At 31.9% G+C, this 25,757-nt stretch overlaps 1 protein-coding gene across 1 annotated transcript; it reads left to right on the top strand.

Annotated features, from left to right (window-relative positions):
• The first annotated feature begins 9,351 nt into the window (after window positions 1–9,351).
• Window positions 9,352–13,788, top strand: LOC136974571 (uncharacterized). Its single transcript, XM_067269485.1, has 4 exons — window positions 9,352–9,748; window positions 9,909–10,040; window positions 10,102–10,239; window positions 13,730–13,788. The coding sequence occupies exons 1-4, from the start codon at window positions 9,352–9,354 to the stop codon at window positions 13,786–13,788; spliced, it is 726 nt and encodes a 241-aa protein (XP_067125586.1).
• Window positions 13,789–25,757: the final 11,969 nt, after the last annotated feature.

Below are 25,757 nucleotides of genomic sequence, written 5' to 3'. Positions count from 1 at the left end.
ATCTAGAATAAGGGAACACACCATCAGTCACTATAAATCATATAGAAAATGATTTATAGTAAATTGTGGTAATATTTTAGAAAATATTTTCTAAGTATTTTCTAAAATATTGTATTTTTCTAAAATAAATTTAACAAATTTTACTTTCCTCATTCTTATATATAACAGAGGGAAAGTATGGCAATCGATCAAAAAATGACCCCTCCCCAAGATTTTTACATTTTTGGACTCAGAACACTTTGAAACATCGAGAAATACGAAAAAATTCGGTTTTTTTCCTATAAGTATGGATGTTAGTGTGTGGGGGACACGATTTTGTTCACTCTCTTTGAGACTTAATAATGCCAGTGCTTTTTGTCGAAAATTTCTGAAATTGTGCAGGGAAAATTGTGTATTAGGGGAATTGATATTATTAAAGTTTTGGTGGTTAAAGGTCGACGGAGTAGGGAGATAAAGAAGGGTCGTGTTTCATATCTTAAATAAGTTCTGACTTAATGACGATTTTACTCGTTATTAAGATTTACAATTATTTATTTTTATAAAACCTATCTTTATCCTCGGAATTAAGCTTTTTGCCATCTTATAATAATTAAAAATATAAAAAGTTTTTAAAATAAAATATCATAACAGAAGATGCCACACACGCAGTTTTAAATGTTGCCGGGAAAGTTAAGCAACTCGTTGCTGGATTTTTTAATTTATAATTTATTTATATAAATATTTGAGATTTTATAATGTAATCTTTAAAATCTTTTGAAATTTGAAAATAATTAATTGAAAATTAATATTCTTTCAAAAGATTTTAATTAATATTTTCGTGTATCTAATAAATTTCCTATTAATAATGAATAAGTAAAATCATAAAGGTTAACATGATAAATCCTTAACAAAAATGATCCACGGCATCAATTTGCTCTGCTATCAAATTAATTATTTTAACAACATATATTAATCCTTTTAAATAGCATTTTAATGATATATTTAAAAAAATATGCTTCCCATGCTTTTATATGATTAACAAATTTTAATGATTTTAAAAATACAGAAAGGAGTAAACAATAAAAAAATTTAATAATTAAAATTCTCAAATTAAAACTTTTTTTTAGCGCTAAAGTAATCAAGTACAAGTATGTTTAAATGCAAGGAAGTATTAAGTAATGGCTGCACATTTTACGAAGAGGTGTAGCAAAGTATTATATTTCTTTTGTTTAAAAAAACTAAAACAATTGTTTAAATCCTTGGAAATTTAATTTAAGTGTAGACATCATAAACAGCTTTTGAAATATATTTACTTTACTTTTAACGGTGCTTGAAGTAGTTTGACACATCTATTAGTGATCCTTTTATCTTCCATTATGCGAGCTCCCCGGAGATGAAGTATTTATTTCAAGAGGTAAATTGATATTAATAATTTCCGATCAAATAAAAGATTTGTGAAAAACAAATGTCTTATGTTAACTTTATTAAATAATTGTAATTATGCCATTTACATATGAGAATTAAAAATGAAAAAAATGAGTTGTAAAAATTATATAAGTACACAATATTAAAGTTTAAATGTGTGGATAATAGGTTCGATCCGAATAAAGAAAGAAAGATCCGTAATTATATGTTATAGGCTACTATAATAACATTCACGACTCGAAATAAGTACGTAATCCTTTTAATTTTATAATGAAGCAATTCGTATGGTGCGAATTATTTGGATTGGATTGATGGGCTAAGGCAACTCAACACACGGGTAATCTTTCAAGTGAATTTATGTACGGTACCTCCCCGCTTTTATTTACATGTTAGACACATGATTAAACCACGGGAAACTCCATGCATCGAGACAGTTAGTTAGATGCGAACACACGAGTACTTAACAGTATTCAAATGATTCAAAAGTCTAGATTTAGTACAATTTTTAGACGATTATATTCTCGTTGATAGTCCTATGATCCTTCACAAAATAGAGGTGGAAACAAATTTTTATAGTTATGATAAGATTGTCATTTGAAAGTTTAAAGCGTGCTATACTTTAACGTAAAGTAAACCGTACTATAATATTTATAAAGTATTTTAAAAATTCATTAAGAATTTAAATCACTAAAAATAAATGCAGTTTATATATTAAATTTGAAATTTGAGTTTTATTAGCAAACTGCTCGCTTAATTTATAATTGATAAAATGATTTACTACTTAATTAATAACAATTATAGTAAGTTATTTAAAAAAGTTTAAACTATTAATTTATATTTAATAAGACGGAAAACGATCTTGTATACAGCTATTAAAGTATTAATCCTATTATTTCTCCTAGTTTATTTATTTATTTTTTTTTCTTCTAGCTGTTTGATGGCAGAAAAGTAATAGAGTGATTGTATCTAGCTCCAGGTATTATTTCTTCGATTTAGTTATATTTTCTTCTTTATTAATCCGTTATAAATATTTTTCTTATTTATAAGAATTTAATTATTGATATAAATAACATTCCTGGCAGAAAAATCTCTTGAGAGTAATATTACTTTTCTTGTTGTTATATAACAGGGGGAAGTATGGCGATTAGTCAAAAAAATGATCTCTCAGGATTTTTGCATTTTTAGATTCAGAACACCTTCAAACTTCGAGAAATGTAAACAATTTTGGAGTTTTTTTTTCTGTATGTATAGATGTTAGTATGTGTGGGAGACACGATTTTGTTCACCTTGTTTGAAGCTTAAAAACTCCTGTGTCTTTTTGCCGAAAATTTCCAAAATTTTTCAAGGAGGTTTATGTATTAGGGGAATTGTTGCTATTAAAGTTTGGTAAAGGTCGAGGGAGTGGGGAGATAAAGGGAGTAGTGTATATCTTCAGTAGGGTCGGACTTAATGACGATTTTACTTATTATTAGCATTTAGAAAATTTGTTTTATAAAACTCATCTCTTTTCTCAAAATTAAGATTCTGTCATTTTATAATAATTAATTACATAAAAAGTTTTTAATTTAAAAAAATGACGCCACACGCAGTTGTAAATGTTGCCGGGAAAGTTAAGCAACTAGTTGCTGGATTTTTTAAAATTTTCATATTTTTTTATTTACAAATACTGATTACATTAATAAATGTAAAATATTTAATAATTATTAATTATATCATTAAATTAAAATACTTAAAATATTTTATTATTTAGTCTATTCTTATAACAAAATTTTGTTTTGATTTATTTTCTAACAATTAATTGTAAAATATATTTTAAAATATTATGTAATTAATAAAAATATTTTTCATTCTATATTATATTTCATTATTACTGATAATATTTTTGTAATATATTGTAAATATTTTTAATTATAACATAAAATAGTTTCAGAATCAGGAGCATCATTAGGCTTCTCATTGGAACCTAGCAACCTCTGATGAAGGCCACTTCTTAACAGCGGCTATTTTTTCAGGCACATCAAGGAAAAATGCATACAAAGTTATCTCCAAACTACAACAACTCACAACAACGACCGTTTTTTATGTTCCCGTCAGTGGCCGTTGTTCAGAGGTTTCACTATATTAGAAAAACACAATAAAATATTTCCCTGTACCCCTTTTCTGGGGGTTTTTTCCGAGTAAAGCCGGTAGTAAAAAATTTTGTAAGGCATATTGTTTCCTTTCTGCACTTCTCTTTAAAGATTTCTGGATTCGCTGTTGACAGTGCTTAGTTCTATTTTCTTTGTAACTTTTTTAAAGACGTATCGATGAGCATTTAAGTATTTGTATTACGTTATTAAACTGCATTTCGTTGCGACTGTCATGTTGATCGATTGTTATTATGGATCGAAGTATAAAGTTTTGAAAATATTTTTGATCTTTTTCTTTCGCTTTCTAAAATAAAATAAGATAAATCGTCATGAAAATGTCAATAAAAGACAGGGAAATTCTTCGAAAATTTCATAGAGATGGGATCATCAAAGTTCAATTTTCTCATACATTCATCAGTGAATTTTATTACGACTGAGACGTTACTTCGCTGATAAGATTGTTGCAACCTATATATTTCCCAATTTAAAATTATAAACTTATATAATAAAAAATCTAATGTTGGAATTGTAATATTAGGGCGAGTGAACTGAAAGGGAGCCAACGTGATTTATTTGCAAGATGTTACCTGCGTATTAATTAAAAGTAATGACCATCAGTATTGAGGCATTCGTCCTATTAATTAATGAGCCTGGTGATTCTATGCTCGTAGAAGTTCTTTGGCTTCTGCTTCAGAGCCTACCTCCACTTCTGCATCCGAGGCGAATCCGCGACCCTTCAGGTTTTACAATTCCGTTCGGTTTGGCTTGGTGGAATGAGGCAACTCAAACCACTGGTGATGTGTCAAGGAGAGATGCCTACCGCTAGGACTTTATATGGGAAACTGGTCCCTATTTAGATGTTAGATATGTGAATAAAACCCGGAGAACCCCAAGTGGCCATTCCAAATATGTGCTAAATCTATTGTAAATCATACAAAAATAACGAGTAAACTAAATTTATCACGTATAGAAATATCTTATTAATTTCAATAATTTCGTGTAATTTTTCAGTGTAAATTCTGTACGTGTATTTCAGAAATTTTCCAAATTTTGAGAGTAAAGATATTTATTCAATCTTGATTTGTACAAATTTAAACGTAGAAACTGTGTAAAGCTGCTAATCGGTGTAATAGATGCAAAAACTGCCGATCTTTTGAAAATGTTACTAAAATTACAACTTAAACTTCATATTATCAACAGGTTAGTAACCAAGCGACTGAGTGGATAAAACCACTGAACACTGGTGGTTGATCACGAATTCGCACATGACCAACGGCGTAGCATATGAATTTTTTCGAGTTTTGTTTACGTATCTAACACCTAACTCGGGGCCACTTTACCATAGGAAGTTCTCTCGTGAAGCTTTCCTTTTCCTTTCTATATATTTTATTAAAATTGCTTCTAGTATTGTCTTATCAATCTACTAAAAATTTATAAAAATATATGATTAATATTCCACGATTTAAATTCAAAACGAAAAATGACAAAAATCCTTATATGAATGCAAATAAAAAATCAACATGGAAAAATCTATAGTTAAAAATAATAAGAAGACTTTCTGGAATAAAAATGAAAAATCTTTACTTTATAAAACAATTTTCTGTTAGAAATACCTAATTCCCTAACTAATATGTTTTTTTTATTATTGTAATAACAATTGCAATGTTATAGAATAAGTTATATAAAAATTTTATGTACGTCTGTATAATGAGCTTTAAAAAATGAAATTTTTAAGAAAATAAGTTTCCACTAAACTTTTCTCAAAATAAATATTTTTACATAAGAGTAATATAATATTTGAATGTAAAATATAAATATATTTGATATGAGAGATGAATGTCAACAACTTTATATGTAAACCTATGTATGATAAATCGGGTGATCGTAATTCAGATACCCCTATTCAACGCTGTCTGGATAAATATTTATCAATCCAAATTCGATCAAATTTGGTATAGTGACATATACGAACATGTACAAGACATTTCCGAAAAAAAAAAAAAACAGTACCAAACTCCTCGCCACTATGGCACTTTTGGCGCTGTGAGCATTTTATCTGTACAAGACCGAGTATCTTGTATAAATAAAATTAATTATTTTTGTAACCGCTAAAAAGGGGTTCGTTTTCTCAGAGTAAATTCTGTACGTGTATTTCAGAAATTTCCAAATTTTAGTATGATAGCGCGACCCCGCACTGCTGTAAGAAAACAACGAAGACACTTAAAAACTTTTCTTACAATCCACACTAACACCATTATGTTTGTTTCTATCCATTATTATCTTATTTATATTGCAAAGTTCAACATGCGTGTTTCAAATTGATACTAAATTTCAAGCTTCTATATTGAACTAAACCAAAGAAAAACCAGAAAATTTTTTCATTCACGAGATGCAAAATTAAATTAAACATTTGTTAAAATACATCATTCTATACATTGAATACGTAGAAAAATAAATGATTTTCCTAAACTCACCATTGCGTCACCGTTCTCAAAATGTCGTTCATAAACTAAGCATGTCACTTTCTGATCAATAGTGGTGAGGCATTATTGATCAGCAAATGACAAATTTGACTGTGACGTGTGACTTTTGACTGTGTCAAGTTTGACTGTGACGTATCAAGGAGGAGAAGAGAAAAAAGAAGAAACACACACGATTTACCGCGCTCACCAAGCTAATGAGTTTAAGAAAATCCTCAATGTATACGATTAAAATAAATAATTTTTACCGTTTTAAAACTGATAATATCCCATCCCACATCCCTTCAAACTATGTCTTCCCAAATTAATTTTATAAAAATGAAGACTTTATTTATTAATCGATTCCTCTTGACAAACTTATTTATTGTGAAAATACGACCAAAAAAAATCTATACACTATAATTTCAAAGGGTGATTTTTGGGATCGTAAGTTATTTTTGTACAAATAAAACAGTAATGCTATTCAATGATAACTGACTTTTAAGGTAGGCCGGATGGCCGAGCGGTCAAGGTGGCAGCCTACCGCTCTGGGGGACCCGGGTTCGAATCCGAACGGGTCGAAAAATCCCCAGGAATTTTTCGGGGGGTGGTCCGTTCGGATAAGTCGGGCCCCGTCCCTCACCACCCGATCGCCCCATTGTGGGCCTGGCCGAACCCATAATGGGCCTACTAAAAGAGACCCTCTTAGTTCCCACAGGGCGGAAAGAGTTAAAAAGAAAGAAAAAAAAACTGACTTTTAAGATTTAAAATCCCATATTCAGTTATTCAGACAATTCAATTCAATATGATCATTCAGACAATTTAGTATTCAGAATATTCAGCCATGTTCAGACAATTCAGCCATTATTTATTCACGATTCATTTATTTCAGTGTTTACCAGTGGCCAAGTTAATAAAACCACTGACCATTGGTCATGGTTCGCGTCTGACCCACAAGCTAGTCACGTGCAGTTTTTTTGTGTTTTCATTACGTCCTAACGCCTAAATAAGGCACATTCTCATAGAAAGTCAACTCGGGAGGTAATCCTTTTCGCAGATTGTTGCCACATCCCATCAAACCAATGAGACACGTCGAGCATTGTCCCTCACTACCTGGACATCCTATCGTGGCCCTGGCCGAACAACGATCGGCATGGAAAAGAGATCTTCTTAGTGCCCATAGGGCGAAAGGTCAAAAAATTAATATCAATTGCATTGATTTTTACAGATTTTATATTTATATATTTTATATTTCAAATCTTATTTATTGAAAAATAGAATTATTTCTTGAAAGTAAATCACTTTCGTATTCATATTATTCAGTATTGAATAGAAATGATGATTTTTGAATATTTTTATATATATTTTAAAGAAATTTCTTATACAACTTTAGAGTACATTCAAGTAAATAGTAAATATATCTATCTATATATATATATATAGACTAAATAATAAAATATTATATTAAATATAAAAAAATGATATTCAGCTGTCTACTAATGTAAATATATCGTTTTAATGCTTTCCTCGTAGAGGAAGAGGCTTCATTTGACCAATGATCAAGTAGCTCAAAATTATCTATACAGTAGAGAGTCGTTTATCCGAATCAATTGGGGACTGGGGTTGTTCGGATAACTGATTTTCCGGATAACCGATTGTGTACAAAAATATATTAACCTGTTCGATGTTGAAATTTTTCTCCATTGCGTGTCGCCTCGTGTTGTGTTTTCGTCGATTTTAAGCCTAACGAAAATTTTTATAATAATAATCGAGGCTATTGTATCGTTAAAAATTATTTCTTTATTTTGTACAAACAAAATAAATATATTAAAAAATATAAAAACATAAAAATTATACTTTAGAAGTAAATCTAATATCAAAAAAGTTCGATTCAGCAAGACACAGTCCGACCGGATAACCGGCGATTCGGATAACATGGGTCCGAATAAACGTTTTTCTACTGTATTTAAATAAAATAAAGTTTTCAAAGTATGTATGCATCGTGTAATATCAATAAAAATATCTCTTAATAAACACTTTTTACAATGTTTTTCGAACAAAATGTTTTTTATTTTACTCACAGAAACAAAATGAAGTCAGTTGGATAGATTTTTGTGTAATTTTATGTATTCAAGTTTTAATTCAAGTTATGTCTTTGTACCACTGTAAAAATCAAGTATGTAGTGTTGTTGCTAAAAATGTACAAGTAACTTATTTTAATAAAAAGACTTAAACGGAGTTTTTTAAAGTATTCGGCATTTATAAGGTACAGTACCATAGTAAATAAAACAAATTTAGTAAACAGGTCGAAAACTCAACCGTTTATGAGATAAATACCGTACCTTATGGCTTATAAGACGCAACTTTTACCTTTAAAAAGGATGAAAAAATTATTCTACATGTTATATGTGAAGTTGCGATCTCTCGTAGATTCATGAATGTTTATTTAGGAAAGATGACCTTGAATAAAAATGTTATTTTGTAATTAAACGTATTTATAAAGTAGTATTGTTATTTGATACCGCTAAGCAGCTCTTGCATATCGGTTCGTTACTAAATTCAGCAGTTTCAACCCAAAATCTCCAACTAATTTCCAATACAACGCTTATAGACTTACATAAATTACTATCATATTGTGGCGTGGCTTATTAAAAACACCGCTCTTTGATCATCAAATACTTGTTCCGTATGCAATAACATTTACTGTACGTATACAGTACAGTACCCCCTATGGTCGCCCGCGCGCAACAATCCGAGTAGAAAAAAGTTGATATTTAAAACTTTTTATTTTATCCTTAGCTATTAGTTACAACAATAAAATAAATTTGATTAATTCATAGTACAGTATATATTAATATTAATAAGTGCCTGAATAAAATTTCTCATTTAGATTTATTCAATCTCACGTTCGTATAAAAAGTAAGATTAACGATATCAAAATTAATTAATTTATCAGTGAATAATAACAGTTTTTTGTAATTTGACTGTAAAACACATTTGAAAAATTCATTACTATTTGAATCGTACGCCTCGAGCATTAGATAACTCACTTGAACGCGCGGTTTTGTTACTTTCGTGATTCATCGTGTTTACGATTTACGCTCGGGGAATCCCCGTGTTTCATTTCGTTCGTCAACTCTTGTCACCTGACGCTTATTTTGCTAGCATCTGTATGCGTTACATAATAGTTTGTATATATCTTTCAGTAGGTAAATAAATATTAAATCATATTAAGTTTTAGTGAATCTTACAGTATTAACAGTACTTATAGTAAAGAGTGAATTGTTTAAAAAAAACTGTGTAAAACTGCTTGTAAATTCTTTGTGAATTAGTTTTATGTGTGAAACAAGATTTATGAAATGAGTTCGCGTGATCGTGATGCAGGTAGAAAATCTCAGTCGGGTAGTTCAAAAAGGAAACGAGCTATCAAAAGAAAGCAGGTAGAAAAAAATCTACGTGGGTCTTTATATAAATATATAAACAGTGATGGTCAAGAAACCTCTAAAAATCCGTCATTGACTGAAAGTGACACATTATTGCACTGTAACCCTAACCCAGCCGAAATTATTCCTTCAACATCGTCATGGGTGCCGCTGCCACCTAGTAACAATAGCCAGGATAATGAGTCAACAACATCATTGTCTCATGCACCGCCGCCGCCGCCGTCAACACTATCCAGCCAAGAATACGTATCTGAGTCTATGTCTACATCCATGACTGGCGGAATTGGAAATCTGAATCCTCAAAATGGCCCAGGTGACCATTAACAATTACTGATGTAGACCGAACTGAGATTGTATTAAAAGGTCCAATCCGGGTTAAAGTTGATTTTTTTCCCTTAAATGATAATGGATGGCGATTCAGCTAATATCATTTCAGAAAAATTTGACAGGCGCTAAATGATTTATTCACAAAGGATGCCTTTACTACTTTCCGGTCGAATGTTCGGACTACAAAATACGAATTGGATTCAGTGAAGGAGTGTGTGATTGGAAACACTTGGGTGATTACCTAAAGTCTCGCGAATCTAGCCGACTGCACAAAGATTGTATGTTGAAATGGTTAAATTTAGAGAACGGGTTTAAAGGCTGTACCACTATCGACTCTAGCCCAGACTCAAATTGAACAAGAAAGGCAGCGTTGGAGAGATATTTTAGAAAGACTACTTGCAATTGTAAATTTTTTAGCATCTCACAATTTGGCCTTTAGAGGTCGTAAAGAGAAATTAATATCTGATTCAGATTCAAGTGAGACTAGCGGCAACTTTACAGATTTAGTAAAGTTAATAGCCCGATTTGATCCAATGTTGCGACTTCACCTAAAACAAGTAACAGACAAGATGACCAATGACCACTATCTCGGAAAAAATATTCAAAATAAGCTTATACAATTAATGGCAAGTCACGCGAACGCTCAAATTGTTGACAAAATAGTAAAGAATAACTATTACTCGATTATTTTTGATTGTACTCGTGACATTTCTCGTGTTGAGCAACTGTCAATTATTATAAGATTTTTTAATACAAATACAGTTGACATTGAAGAACATTTTATTGGCTTCTTAGAAGTCGAAAAACCATAGCTGAGAGTTTGACTAATTATATAATCACAGAGCTAGAATAGTTGGGTATATCATTGCAAAACTGCAGAGGCCAAGGATATGATAATGGAGCCAATATGCGTGGAGAAAAAAGTGGTGTCCAGAAACGTATACTTGAAATTAATCCACATGCTTATTTTTTACCTTGTGGAAGTCACAGCTGGAATCTCATCCTAGGAGATGCAGCATCGTCTTGAATTCAAGCAAAATCTTTTCTTGGTTTGCTACAAAGGCTGTACACTCTGTTTGCCGGCTCGGGTCAGAGGTGGGCTATTTTAAAAGCACATTTAAAATCCTTATTGCTGAAACCACTTTCCGAAACTAGATGGGAATGCAAGGTAGAATCGGTGAAGGCCGTTAAATACCAACTAAGCGATATATGTGATGCTTTGAAGGATTTAGCAGAAAATACAACAGATTGTCAGTTGGTTAGTGCATGCCATTCTATAGAAAAGGAAATAACTACCTACGAATTTGTAGTTGCTCCCGTCGTATGGTATGACATTCTTACAAAGATAAATGTTATAAGTAAAATGTGGCAGAGCGAAAAAATGCACCTAGATGCGGCTATACAACACCTAGACGCATTTACACATTGGCTTGATAATTATCGGGAAAATGGTTTCCAATCATCCTTGGTAACAGCGAGAGAAATAGCCGAGGAAAATGATATTGACAGAAAGTTCAAAGTCGTGAGAGGAAGACGTAAAAGAACGAATTTTAATTATGACGGGTGAGGTGAAGCTCTCGAATTGCCTGCGGAAAAGATTTTCAAAATAAACTATTTTTATGTCATTGTCGACAATGTGCGGGCAAGCTGCCAACCTAGATTTGAGGCACTTAAACATCATGAGAGCATATTTGGTTTCATGTATAACATAAAAAGATTAAAGGAAATTAGTGATTGTGAACTTTTGAAGCAATGCAGCGACTTGCAAATATCTCTAACAGTAGGAAAAACATCTGATATTGATGGACATGAATTGTATGAAGAACTGAATATGTTTATCCTTGTATATGAAGGAAACGACGACATTATCTCGGTGCTGAAATATATAATAGAAAAAAATTTAACTGAAGTGTACCCCACTATCGAAGTAGTCCTGAGAATTATTGCCACCACACCTGTGACAGTTGCGTCTGCGGAAAGGAGTTTTTCGAGGTTAAAAATTATTAAAACATATTTGAGGAATACGATGACACAAGATCGGCTTTCAGCCCTTGCTATTCTTTCAATTGAAAATGACGTAGCTCATTCGTTAGATTATTGTGCTTTAATTAAAGATTTTAGTCTCAAGAAAAGCCGCAAATATCATTTTTAAATCCCTGCGTGTATCTTTTAAGGCATTTATGTACTTTAGTTTATCATCATTAATAATTTGTCGTCTTTATGTTTGTTAACATTTATAAATCTTCTAATATATTTAAAACTCTAAATTTATTTATTTATAACTTTTGCAATTCTCGTCAATCATCAGAAATACCTACTTTCAATTCACATACTTTGCACAAAGGATAAGGGCCTCGCGAAAATATGCCGCCCGGAGCCTCGCAATGGTTAAGGCCGCCGCTGTCTATGAAGTTCGGGTATAGAAACCAGACGTTGTACCGGTGAAACGTTAACAGGAAAGACGATATTCGGAGGATGTTTGCATATTAAATTATAAAAATAAAGTTTTTTTTAATGTGAGAATTCCAGAAATTTATAGTAACTATAGTAAGTGATGTGGCAATTGTTTACCTCGTGAAAATATTATATAACTTATGCAATTAATTATAAATTATATGTTTCCATGAAAAAATAAAACTTTGTTCAAGAGATATTTAAACATTGATTTGCATTAATCAAGATTAATTCAAATAGATCGAAGTTAATTTATATTTAAATAACTTATTATAAAGAAATCTTATCATATAAGATTTTCGATGCTTTAGAATTAATTTTTGAAAAGTTAAAGTCAAAAGATTTCAGAGAGTGCGAGTAAAGGTTAAGGTCTTCCACCTTAATGTTACGTTTCTCCATAAAGAAGGTAACGAAGGAGACAAATCGGAAGGAAAGCGTTGCTGCTCTAACCCGATTAGACACTCGGTTTCGTCACATGTTTATATAAATTGGAGATAAAAAGGAAGAAAATAGTAACTAGAACGAAGATGAAAGTAGAGACTCGATTCTGTTTACTTGTTACTCAATCGAAAGCAGTTCAGTGACCATCATGCAACAGACGGGAAATGAATGAATTGGATATTTTGTCCGAGTTTCTAAAAAAACTTATTTCCTAATCGCTAATCTCAGTAACGGACTCTACGTTATTGGAGATATTTGACTTGTAAGCGTATTTCCGATATATTATCAGTGGTGAACTGACCTACTGGGAAATCGAGAATTTCCCGGTGATACGTTAGCTCGGTGGCCTTTCCTTATTTTAATATAAGTTATATTTGATTGCAAAAAAATAAATTAATAAAGCAAATACAAGCGCTGTCTATTGTATTAAATTTTTAAAAAATTCTTATTCTAATTTAGTTTTATTCGTAGGTCTATACGTTAACGCCACATATGGACGATCTGCCGATGGGGAAATTGGGAATCTCCTCTCTGATGGGAAACTGGCCCCTATTTAGAGATTACTAACACAGGAAACTCCACGTGACCAGCCGTCCACGACCAACTACCAATGTTTAGTGGTTTTATCCCCTTGGCCACTGATGGGTCTTATTCTAATTCAGACCAGTGGAATGGCCGTGTGAAATGACATTCGTCCTACACCAGGTTGTGCATTTTCTAACTCTAATTTGAAAGTAATTGGTCACAATTTGATTGTAAGCCTCCATGATAGTGCCCATATTAGACTAATTTTCGGTACTTAATGGCCATCACTTATTTTACATTATATTGTTACTAACTCGTCACTGTTTATTAGTATAGTAATTTTCGAAGTTCTAATTTAATTTCTTATAACCACTCATATATTTTGAAAAAATATCGCGAAATCTTTTTCACCGTAATAAAAATTTTTTAAACCTAACTTTTTTATTGATTCTATATAAAACAACAAATAAAAAGTCACAAAAAATTTAATAAACTTACTAAAAACCGATTAAATTAATAATTTAACGTAAACGATTAATTATTGCAGATGATTTCGTCAGCAAATGTGATGGAAGCACAAGTAATCGAAGAATGGAATGCATCTGAACCTTTTCCGCGAATCGCTAAACGAAAAAACCCAAAAGTATTCGAGTATTACTATCCATTGTGCACTTTACATTTACTACTTTAGCATTCGAACTCTCGGGAAAGAATCTTGCACGATTCGATTTTCTCATTATTAGACTCAATTGATTTTAATTTCCACAAATGTGAGTCATGCATAGTCTGTGCGTAGTCCCCTTTCCTCATAGAATATTAATGATTTTTAAAACATTATTTAAATAAACTTTTTGTACAAATTATAAACTATTAATTAACATTCAAAAATTGGTTTTATTGCGGGACCCAAAATTTTTATCAGTGCAGTCCTAGGGTTTGTCAGAACAAAAGTGGGAAACCGCAACGTCTAAAATATTTACTGTTTTCATCGCCGCATAATTGAGTTGCACAAATAAGAACCGCAATTCTGTTGACACTGTAAACGCACATCTTTCGATGTCCGTTTGCAGTGTCACTGCTTTTATACTTAATAAGGCATTTAGCTGTTCAGAACATCTATGGATTTTATTCAATCTTTTTACAAGTATGCTTACAATCGTCCGCAATGATTTGATTCCGGATTCTCAGAGCAATAGGCTGACATCTTAACAACCTCGTCACTACACTGGCCACATATAGAGTAAACAGCTAATATGGACCACCGTGTTATCTTTGATCCGTTACTTCCAGGTAATTACTGCAATTGAACTAACATTATGATACAAGGTGCAAAAACTGATATCCAATAATATTACAAAAAAATCTTTATTAATCTACATTAGTTTCAGCATAAAAAGCCGTAATGTCAAAAAAAACTTAAAAGTGAAGGTAATAGGAGTCACGCTAGTAATATTGACCACTGTGGTCCATATTATCTGCACGTAATCCATATTACAAGGATGCTTCTAAAAACAGAGAGTTACTGTTTTGTACAAAATTCACACAGAAATGTGTCTTTTTTTCTGCACACTACATATTTCAAAGATGTACCCAACGTTGACACTTCTGACATTGGATCCATTCCTCACCAGCCTGGTAGTGGCAGAATAACTAGAATAGTGCACTACGCTTTTGCTTCTGGTTTTGGAAGAAATAATTGAAAAAAAATTAAAGGATGACTAGTAATATGGACTATAGCGGCGCAAAATCTGCTGATGATATGGACCATAGTCCATACTACCTGCACTGGCTTGTGACCATATAAGCAATTCTTAGCACCAATCAAACAGCGGGTGCAACTTTGAGACTGCATGGAAAATCAAGAACAATAACACAGCAAATTACCAAAAAAAATATAATCTTTGGCAACTTATCCATTCAGCAGTCACACGAGCTGAGGTATCAACGACAAACAAGAGTTGAATGACACAAAACGTCCGAGCCTGTCATTCACGTTCTCATTGAGTGGCGGTCATTTTCAGCATAAAGGGACAAGAGAGATAAAAGTACGTGTCAGACTATTGTTATCCGAATGATGGTGGGTGAATTAGTACAGAGAAACATTGGTGGTCCATATTAGCAGCTTGCTCCATATTAGCAGACTTTACTGTGCATACATGTGAACCTATATTTAGTATATATTCCCTGGCTGAAATTTGTTGCCAATTCGATGATGCATATTATCTATTCGAATGTCTGTGTAGAGTAGAGAAATTAAAACGCACTTTTCTATTTTTAAGAGAAATATAAAGAAAACTTCATTCGGCGATAGAACCTTATGACATACAATAGTAATTTTCGAATACAGTCAGATCATAGTTTATAGTAAGCATCTTATAGATTAAGATAGCCAACTGGGCCTTTTGAAAAAAATGAAGATAAGAGAATAAGTGGCTTAGATAGTATTATCTGTACAAATTATGAACAAAACTAGAAAAAAGGAAATGAAAAGAAAAATTAAAGAATTCAGAATTAAAATACAGCGTAAAAGGTGATGAGAAAGAATAAAAATATAAATAAGTGGAAAAAAAAATAATAAAAACATTAAAAAAGAAAAGAGAACGAAGGACGAATGAAAGAAATCGAAGAAGATATTGATAGATACAACGAGAGGTGTAATGAAATATGAAACATGGGAAACAAAAAGAGAGATATAATAGATGCCAAGCATATACAGCCTATTAAAGCAAATAGTTTTCAAGAGAGACGATTCAAGCCCAATAATAGAACAAAAAAAAAACTGGATACTAAAATAACAAGAGAAGCTAAATAATAGACAATGTAAGACTAATTCGAGACACTATATATAACTTTTTCGTTTTTAGTTGCAGCATTGCCAAAAAAAAACTAACAAGAAAGAGTAGAGTCTATAACAGTGGTTCTTAACTTTTTTGAAGTTACGGAACACTTTTGAATATCAGAAAAATTTGCGGAACAGCGAAATCACTAAGACAATAGAATAATAATAAAAATATGTCTGCGTTGTAAATTGTGAATTTATGCTAAAGTTTGTCTAATCACAGTTTCAGCTAGTCCGCAATTTTCATAATTTACTGTAACAAGTTCGTGAAACACAGGTTAAAAACCACTGTTCTAGTTTGGTAAAGATCTAGACCAGTGTTTCCCACCTTGTGTGTCGCGAAAGAATTTTGAATAAGCACTTTTTAGAATTTTATTTATCTTTTATCTTTTTACCACCGGCCAATCAAAGAGAAAAGGAGGTATTCACTAAAATGTTGACTGTTGTAAAATTTGTGGCATCAGCATACCACCCTCACAAAAGTTGCATGCATCTAGGCATATGTTACCTGTAGCAACTCCATGGAGCTTCTATAAACATTGCGGCTTACCAGCTTAAAGACTGAACTAGCTCCTTACGCATTGATTCAAATAGTCTTTTTATTTTTATGGTATATTTGTAAAATTGTGAGCTTGATAAGTTTAAATTCCGTATTATCAAAATGTTTTAAAATCAACTGTAATTAGCTTTAACTTTTGAGCAGATAATAAAACGGACGTTTTTAATTAGAAAAAAAGTTTAACATTTTGATTTAAAAAATTATGGCGTGTCGCAGGAACGTGATTAATTCAAAGTTTGTCGCTAATCCAAACAGGTTGAGAAATATGGGTCCAATAGAACTAAAGCCCTACCCTCGCTACAGAAGAAAATATCGATTTAAAGCAGTAGCACAGTTACTTTAATAAAACTAATAACGGAATTCTTATTCCAACTATTTGAATTGTTGCCGTAGCACTAGACAGAATTATAAATGATAATTAAAAAAGTTAACATTTTTCGAATTTTACGAATTTCTATCGTTACACCCCTATGCATCATTTTGCTTCGTTTGAAGAATAAATTACATTGTCAGAATGAAATAACAATATTTTCGATCCTGTAAGGGTCGCTAAAATATTGCGGATAGCCTGAAGTGAACACAGTTCGCGATATCACAGAACACGTAAGACTATTTTGATGACGACATATGAGAGTAACAGTTCAGAAAATCTCTTTTTGAGCTTTTACTTTCTGATTAAGGTATCAATATTCCAGATGATAGTCATGAAAGAAAAACCGCAATAAGCTTTATATTTGTAGGAGAAAATGTTAAAGTTGAGATGATTAGATACTATTGAGGTTGAAACTGTAAGGTGAAGGCATTCTTGTCTTTGGTAAAAATATTTGGATTGCTATTGGAATGGAAAAAATCCCAATAAGAAAGGTTCAATGATTCTGGAAGAAACTAATTCAAAAATATAGTTAAATAACATGGAAGAAATAATAGGCAATGAATATGAAATACAAAGGAAACAGCGTGTTTTCACACTTCTACTGTAAAGAAAATATAGAAAACAATTTTAATGGAAACGATAAAGTACGTTATTTTTCAGAGAAATAAAATAACTTTTTACATATCTCTTTTCTGGATTAGATAAAAGAGTATACAAGAACTATATATATAGGAGAATAAGTTGTCAAAACAATCTCTGAGAAGAAAGATCTTATACAACCATATACAGTTCATACAAAGTCGTTATAGAGAGCGTCAGCTATACAGAGTGTTTCAAAATTCTCAGTACAATTTTAATGGGAGATGGAGAATACGAAGACAAACATTTTTCGTTTATGTCTTCGATGCTAGCGGTTGCTATTCGGCGACACTGGAATTGCATAGAGAGGCGAAGTAGAAACGGAGAATAAACTTGTGTTTGTCGCTTGCATTCGTAAATCGAACACGTAATTTTTAACATAACCTCATGTACGAGACGCTGATGGACTCAGAATAAGATCTCGTATAAGAATGTCTGTCGCCGCCGCAACTGTTCGCGAATTGCCGGGAGTCTCTGAAAGTGAACAAAAATCAATGTATTGACGCTGCCATTTGTGTAAGATTGTTGAGCGCAACTTTGACACCTTTTTTAAAAAAACATGTTTTTTATACCCGTTTCCAATCATTTATGTAGAAGATTCACCCATATCTTTGTTCAATGTCCTCTAGCATAGAAGATTAATGTCTGCAGTCGTATTATATTTATAAACGAAAAACGTTTGTCTTGGTAATCGATATATATATATCACCCATTACAATTTTCACAGAGTTCTGAAACATTATAGATGCAAAAATTAAATACGGAGAGAAAAAAGTTAAAGCGTTAAAAGTTAAAATCAAAACGAGAACCGAAGTAGTAGAAATTTGATAAATGTTGATACGAAGAACAGTGATTTATTATCCTTGTAGAAGTGAATTCTTAATAGAAAATTCTGAAGACTCTAAACTACAATATCTTTAATTTCTGATTTACAGTTTGAAGAAGGATGAAAATTCAGAACATCATTTTCAATGATAGATTTGTGCATTTTAGTCTTAATTTGAAGTTTTCTCTTGAAGATAGACAATAAACGTTTGAATTTTAAAAGTTAAATTCTTATTTAGAAATTTCTTTTATAAGATATTAAATAAATCTCCGTTACGAATTACTTCGAATTCGTAACGGAGATTATTTTTTATTAATTATTGGCAACGAAGCAATTAACTTTATAATTATCACACTAGAAAATTACGAATATATTAATATTAGAATAAAAATCCAATTCAAATATATTTGCATTTCATTTAATTAATTATGACGTTTAATTTAATGAACGTAATTTATTTGACATGATATATTAAACGACAGTGATGTTTTACAATCGTTGCTTCTTTTTGAAAACTCGATTCTCGGAAATTCATTCTGATTCTTGAAAAGCATTCAATTTGCTCCAGGTTAATTCAAACAAAGAATAATACAATACAGGGTATTAAGAAAGACTTAATGTCCGCATGTGCTCTTATCATGTGTCCGTCTCTGAAGAGATTCCAATTCCTCCTTGGAATACAGTTTGTCATGCTCTGCGGTGACAGTTATACATGGAGAACGATTTCACTTATTTGTCTACAAGTGGAATCTTAATTTTCAGGTTAGGTTACGTTCTTCGTACAGAAAAACCTTCCGTTTCCGACTTATAGTAAAATTTATCAAAAAATCGCTCTATTCTGAAAAATGTTTTCCGTTTAGGCAGGTTTTCGTTTTAGACAGGTTTTACTTCATTTGCAAACAATATTATTGAGCTTTTCATTCTTCGAAAATAAATAAACATTTGGGCTGTTTTTTTTATTACACTACATCTCCAGAAATTGTATCATTTATATCGAAAAACTGACTACACTGAATGTAATTATAATTATTTTTAAATACCCAAGACGTCATAATCTTTTAAAATTGATAATTATAATATAATTTTACTCATTATATTTAATTTTTAATCAATCAAACATTATTTAAATTGCAATATTTTAAAGTAAACTTTAGTTAGTTAATAATTAACTTTAAGCCACTTTATTCTCTCACAAAACAAATTATACAGTTTTCAGGAATTAAATTAAAAGACTTGTGAATAATTAAAATCAGAATAAATTTATTATGAAAATGTTTAATTAATTAATCTCTTGACTTTGAGTTTTTATATTCATTTTTATTATTTTTTAATTGAACAGAATTTAAAATAGCGATGATGATTTTTAGTAGTTTATATTTTTAACTTTTATGTTCATTCGTTATCTTTTATTAAAATTTATTTTATACGAAATGAATATTAGAGCGAATTAATAAGTGAATGCTCGAACGTATTTTTGAGCATTCACTTATTAATGAAAGATCAGTTAGAATCTGAATTTATAAGAAAAAATGTTATATTATGTGTTTGATTTTAAAGAAGATTTTATTTATTTTTACTGAAGGAAGATGGAGCCTTTTGCCTGACACTCTATTACTAGTATTTAAATGTCATTGCAGCCTATAAATACATCTTACCAATTTTTTCCGACCTCACCAGTAACCGAGTGGATAAAACCACTAAACACATGACACGGGTTGGCATCTCGACAACGGGCTACCACGTGGAATTTTTCGAGTTCTCTACACGTCTAACACCTAGATAGAGCTCAGTTTCCCATAGAAAGTATTTCCGGGAGACATCCCCATCTTGGCAGATCGCCCACGTGTTGAGTTACAGTATCCAATCAAGCCAATGTAACGAAATTAACCGAAGCCGATTTAAATATGTTGTACAAAGTGAACATTTAATGTTAACGAATCATAGTGTGAAATTATTCACATTTCCAATGCCGTTTTGAATTTCAAAGATAAAATTCTTCAATATATTAATTGAACTATAAAATTATTATTATAATGTGGCATTAATTCACTTAACATAACTTCTTTAAAAACATTAACTTAACAATAAGATTTCACTATTTATGTTTTGAAAAATCTTTCCGTCTTGCGCTAGGAAATTCGAGCCATAGACTTAATCAATTGTGAAATCTTATATATAAAAGAAGGTTGAAAAAAGCAGAGAGACTAACAGTAAAATATGTGGATATGAGGAATTAGTTGTTGTAAACAAATTGCACGATTCAACAGGTCAACAACCAAGAACAAAAGCGGTCTCGCAAGCCAAGTATCGCTAATGAGATTACATCCAGTCTAAACTAGAACTGTTTTATAAAATATGTTAGGAAATCAATCTAAAAGGATTAAAAACTGAAAATAAAATAAATTATTAAATTATATTATTAAAAGTATTTAAAACCTAAAAAAACAATAACAGTAGGATGGCCAAGTCGATTAAGAATGGCTTACTGTTCTGGAAAACCGGAATCAAATCAGGGCGAACAACTCCAAGAATTTCTCGGATTAGTTTTCCCTGATATGTTGGGTCCCGTCTCTCACCTCTCGGCCACACTATTACGAGTATAGAAAAGAGCTCTGTTAGTATCCACAGAGTGAAAAAAGTCAAAAAATAAAAAGTCTGAAAAGCCTTCGTTTCGGAATAAAGACGAATATTATTTCCACGAATAGTCATCAAACAACTTACTATACTCATCCGAACATTGTTCATAAATTTGTGATGTTTATTAGATTATTCGATACCGACTAACAAATATGCTGTTGCGTTCCAGTTTTACATTTATTTCATTATTAATTAGCAAATTATCTTGTCCGTGATGACAACATCAACCAATTTCCTCATTCGCCAGTGGCGAGAAAATTGAATAAAACTATTGAAGAGATTCAAATTCCTCCTGGGAATACAGTTTGTCATACATGGAGAAAGATTTCACTTATTTGTCTACAAGTGGAATCTTAATTTTCCGCTTTATTCAGGTTATGTTACGGGTTCACGCCTCGCTTACGGGCTGGCCACTTGGACTTTTCAGAGTTTACTTTGCGTGCCTTAAAAATTGCGTATATGCAGACGCGAAAGAGGAAAAAACAGGCCAAAGACATTTGGAATCAGACTTCGCACTGGCGATGCCATTTATGCAGAAGAGAGAAACGAGTTCTCTCGTTTGACGCGTGAAAAATGCACGAATTTTCCTCATCTTCGAGCAACGACAACAGTAAAATGGCTACGAAGAACGCCGGCAATCTGTCGAACGTGAAGAAAATGGTCAAAAGACACAGGGAGGTCATAAATAAAAAAAAGGAAATGTTAATAGAATAGTTTCATTTATTTTTCGTTAACTTTACTTCATTGTAAAATTCATCGGACTTTTCTTTCCCGCTTTTGCATGAACACAACTAGAGGGAAAACAAGGAGATAACTCTTGTAGGCGCGTGACCACGTTTTGTCTGGTTCTCTTCCTGTTTTCTCTCTACTCTTGAATTTTTCTCTTTTGCAAGACGCAGCCTAACACCTAAATAGAGGCCAGTTTTCTATTTTAAAAACGTTCTCCTAGAAGGCATTCGTCTCAGCAGATTGCCACGTGCTTTGTCGCCTTATACAAACAAATAAACAATATTACAGAAGAGACTTAAATTTGTATCCACTTATTTAAGAAAATTAAATCTTCCAGTTAATATTAAAAAAAATTATTGTGGTTTATTGTTCCTTACTGAAAAACCCTGTCGATCCTGCACTTTTTATTTCCAAACAGTCCATTCTGTACTTCGATACTTTTTGCAATCTTGGTAATATTTGATCAGAAGCCTCCTTTCAACGATTATATTTAAAATTTTACCACTAAGTATTGCTAGCCTTTTATTACGTTGCGGAGTCATTGCAAAATCATATTATCATCATCTGAATCAATGCTCAGATCGTTGTTCTTTGCTAACTTTCAGCCAATAATTGATTAAGCGATTTCAGTTTGGGCTATGGTACCAAAATCGACCCTATGGAGAAACTAATATCCGAGCTGAATAAATCCTTTCTATTGCTACAGACTATCAAAACTCCTCTTTACTGACACTTCGATAAATGCTAGTCATATTTTAATTCTGAATTTTTACAAAAAATAATTACATTCAAATACACTGAATAACAAAACCAGGTCCGCACCTAAATAAAATTGTCTGATTACTGAAGAACATACCAAGGCCCTACAGGGTACTAAATGTTGCTTTAAATAGTATCGTATTGCAGAGAAAATTGTTCCTTTGCTATGATAGTTTAATTAATGACTTATTATCATGGCCATTACGTTTTCGCTAATAAAGTTTCGATTCTAACGCCTCCTTCGTGGAGCATGTCAATAAATGTACTCTACTATAAATAGCACGGTATAATGATTTTCTTCATCCATTCTTTTCGCTGGCTGGATGACCGAGGTGGTTAAAGCGTCAGTCTACACTCCGCAAAACTTGATTTTGAAATCGAGAATCCAGGTAAATCGAAAAGACCCAGGAATTTTTCATGAGTGGTCCTTCCCGAATATGTCGGGTACCATCCTTCACCTGTCGTATTGTAGACCTGTGCTATATATTTGTATGTATTATTCTTGGTATACTCTTATATTTTGTTTGCGGACGGGGTAGCCCTTTGGGTTTTCCAGCCTTACCATTGTAATTTAAAATTAAAATAAATAAATTTTAAAAATTAATTTATACATATAACTTATATGTATTTATTTCCAAAAAAAATTTTCTCGAATCTTAAAAATAAATGTTAAATTTGATATTGTATGCTTAACACAATTGAATTTAGTTGATTGCAGAAGTAGACTTACGTAATAAAAGTAATTTAAAATTCAATTCAACGAATAAAAAAGTAATGATAAAGTAGATGCTAATGCAACTAAGTGCTTGATATTCTGCACAGAAAACTTAAAAAGTTGGCTGCATAATAGGAACGACAAATATGTGATGAAGCTGCCAATTAGTTATTCTTTAGTCGATTTATACTCCCGGATGTAATAGAAGTTTGTGGTGTAAAAAAACTGAATATTTTTATAATCTATTTAATTACATTTTTGGTAGTATGATATATGAAATTAATATATTTATATCGAAACTTTAAAAATAAATTAATAAATACAAACGACAATGATATTTGGTATGTCGTCAGTTGCTATGACGGCATTATCATTTATTTCTAAATTTTTTTTTTTATTTAAAATTATATTATTCACATCTTATACATAATTATTGATAAGGGCTACAGCTCGACCCGATATCTGGTGGATAATCAAGTGAAACCTGAAAAGGTGATAAAACAAAAGGTTTCGATTGTAATACTACGTTCGCACACAATCCACGACTCATTTCGATGTCGATTTACCTACAATCTGGATTGTGACTGTCGCTAGTCCGAAAGTCGTGCTGTTCGCACAGGCAGTCCGCTTGAGAACAACCCGGCTATTACACGCGATGATAAAACTGACATAACTACGCGGTAAGTCACGAACATCTACAAACAAAATGGAAGTTTTGGTTAGAAATAAATACAGTACTTTTTCTTGCCATTTATCTAATAATAGACAGATGTCATCGTCTCTCCAAATACAGTATCTTTTTTATTTCTCTATCGATAGCCCGACACGGTTCCACCGCCATCTTGTATTTTCTCGCGCGTGTGGGATTGTGGGATCTCTCTTATGACTGGATCTAGTTTCAAGAACTCTCTTGACTCGATCGCGATTGAACCTCGTTTCAGTCGAGATTGAAACGGTCGAGGGAGGTCGCACCAAGGCATAGTCGCCGACCTTGGTCACAATCTAGAAATGCTCGGTGCGAGCGGGGTATAAGCGGTGTTAGCCACGACTAACTCCACTCATATGGAAAAGTAGTAAATTTTTTGGTTTTCTGTTGCAGGCATTGTAAATTTTACATCTATTTGGAGTGATTAAAAAATTAGTCGTCATTTATGTAACGATATATAAATTTGTGTAATGTTGGTTATGTGAATGTTTTTATAATTATGAATATTTATAAACAGATCAAATGACAGTCTTTTTATGTTTGTATCTATCATTAAAAACTATTTTTTAATATATTAAAAAGTATTTCTAGCCAATATGCTGGGAAATTAACACATGACAAGAACAATTTTAAGTAGAATGATTTTAAGTAGAGGAGCATTTCTAGTTGTTATATCTTTTTATTATTGCTAGATAAAAAACAACATAATTCTAAAAGCTTTATTAAATTGTAATTTAGTACATTTCACGATCACTATCGCATAACGAATATGAAATATGTATTTGCTTCGCATCTGTGAACAATTTAACACGCGAGATCATGGATCTGAATATTTCATAACCATGAAAGTTTACTTCTGAATTGCCCGATACTTGCAAATCTCTTCAATCATTTGATGCTTGATCCCGTTAGTTCAGAAATTACTGTATGAAATTACCTCATTGGAATAGATTTATAAACGGTTCTTTGGTTCTTCTCTGTTAACGGGACTTCAGTTGTAACTTTAATCCGATGCGCAATACTGTCGTCTGCTAAGAGTATCGCGTTTAACTATTTAGTCCACGAGACTATTCCGACTTCAAGTAGCCCACTTGAATGTTCGTGGAGTACTTGATGTTAGAGGCTATATAATTTTAGGGGTGTGGGAGCTCATTCCCACCCGAGCGCTGAGGTGCGAGCGATAGCAAGCACCGAAGCGCACGATTACATGCGATGCATGTAGAATAGGCGATATACTGATACGTGTTAAAAAATGACCAGTCGAATATCTTGTGACGAGTCAACAATTCTGGGGTGGTGAAAAACCCTTCATTCAGAGCTTGAATCTTACCCGTTACTATACATATCGGCTAGCGTCCCGTTAACAGAAAAGTACCGAATGTATACAATTTATTAAAATTATCACGTATTATTAAACTTGATAATGGATACATTTATTTCTAATGTAATAACTCTTTAATTAATACATTCTGCCTAATTGTTCTAATTTAAGGTATTCTAACATTTTATTTAATGGTAGCGCCATAAAAACATACAAGGATATCGAATTATAATACAGTTTACGGGCGGAAAAAGTAAAGCGCATACAATCGACACAAACGTAAACAAACATCTATCACCTTTTCGGAGAAACTCCGAAAAGGTGATAGATGTTTGTTTACGTTTGTGTTGATTGTACAGAAAGTGGCGTTTTTCAATAGCCATCTTTTTTTAAATATCTATTTCACTTTTATACACTAAAGTATGAACCGAAAAAAAATCCTCGTCTTTAACCGGTCAGAACTCACGCACTT

The sequence above is a fragment of the Centruroides vittatus genome, unplaced genomic scaffold, assembly GCF_030686945.1.
Source record: "Centruroides vittatus isolate TY-2023 unplaced genomic scaffold, ASM3068694v2 contig_350, whole genome shotgun sequence".
NCBI classification, from domain to species: Eukaryota; Metazoa; Arthropoda; class Arachnida; order Scorpiones; family Buthidae; genus Centruroides; species Centruroides vittatus.
This window is presented reverse-complemented; position numbering and strand designations above follow the sequence as displayed.

What these genes read in the sequence shown, in the direction of transcription:
- LOC136974571 (XM_067269485.1), top strand. Translation starts at nt 9,352, where the DNA reads ATGAGTTCGCGTGATCGTGATGCAGGTAGAAAATCTCAGTCGGGTAGT. An exon ending in TAGCCGACTGCACAAAGATT is followed by an intron (nt 10,041 to 10,101) that starts GTATGTTGAAAT and finishes TATCGACTCTAG; the next exon opens with CCCAGACTCAAATTGAACAA. An exon ending in AATATCTGATTCAGATTCAA is followed by an intron (nt 10,240 to 13,729) that starts GTGAGACTAGCG and finishes TAATTATTGCAG; the next exon opens with ATGATTTCGTCAGCAAATGT.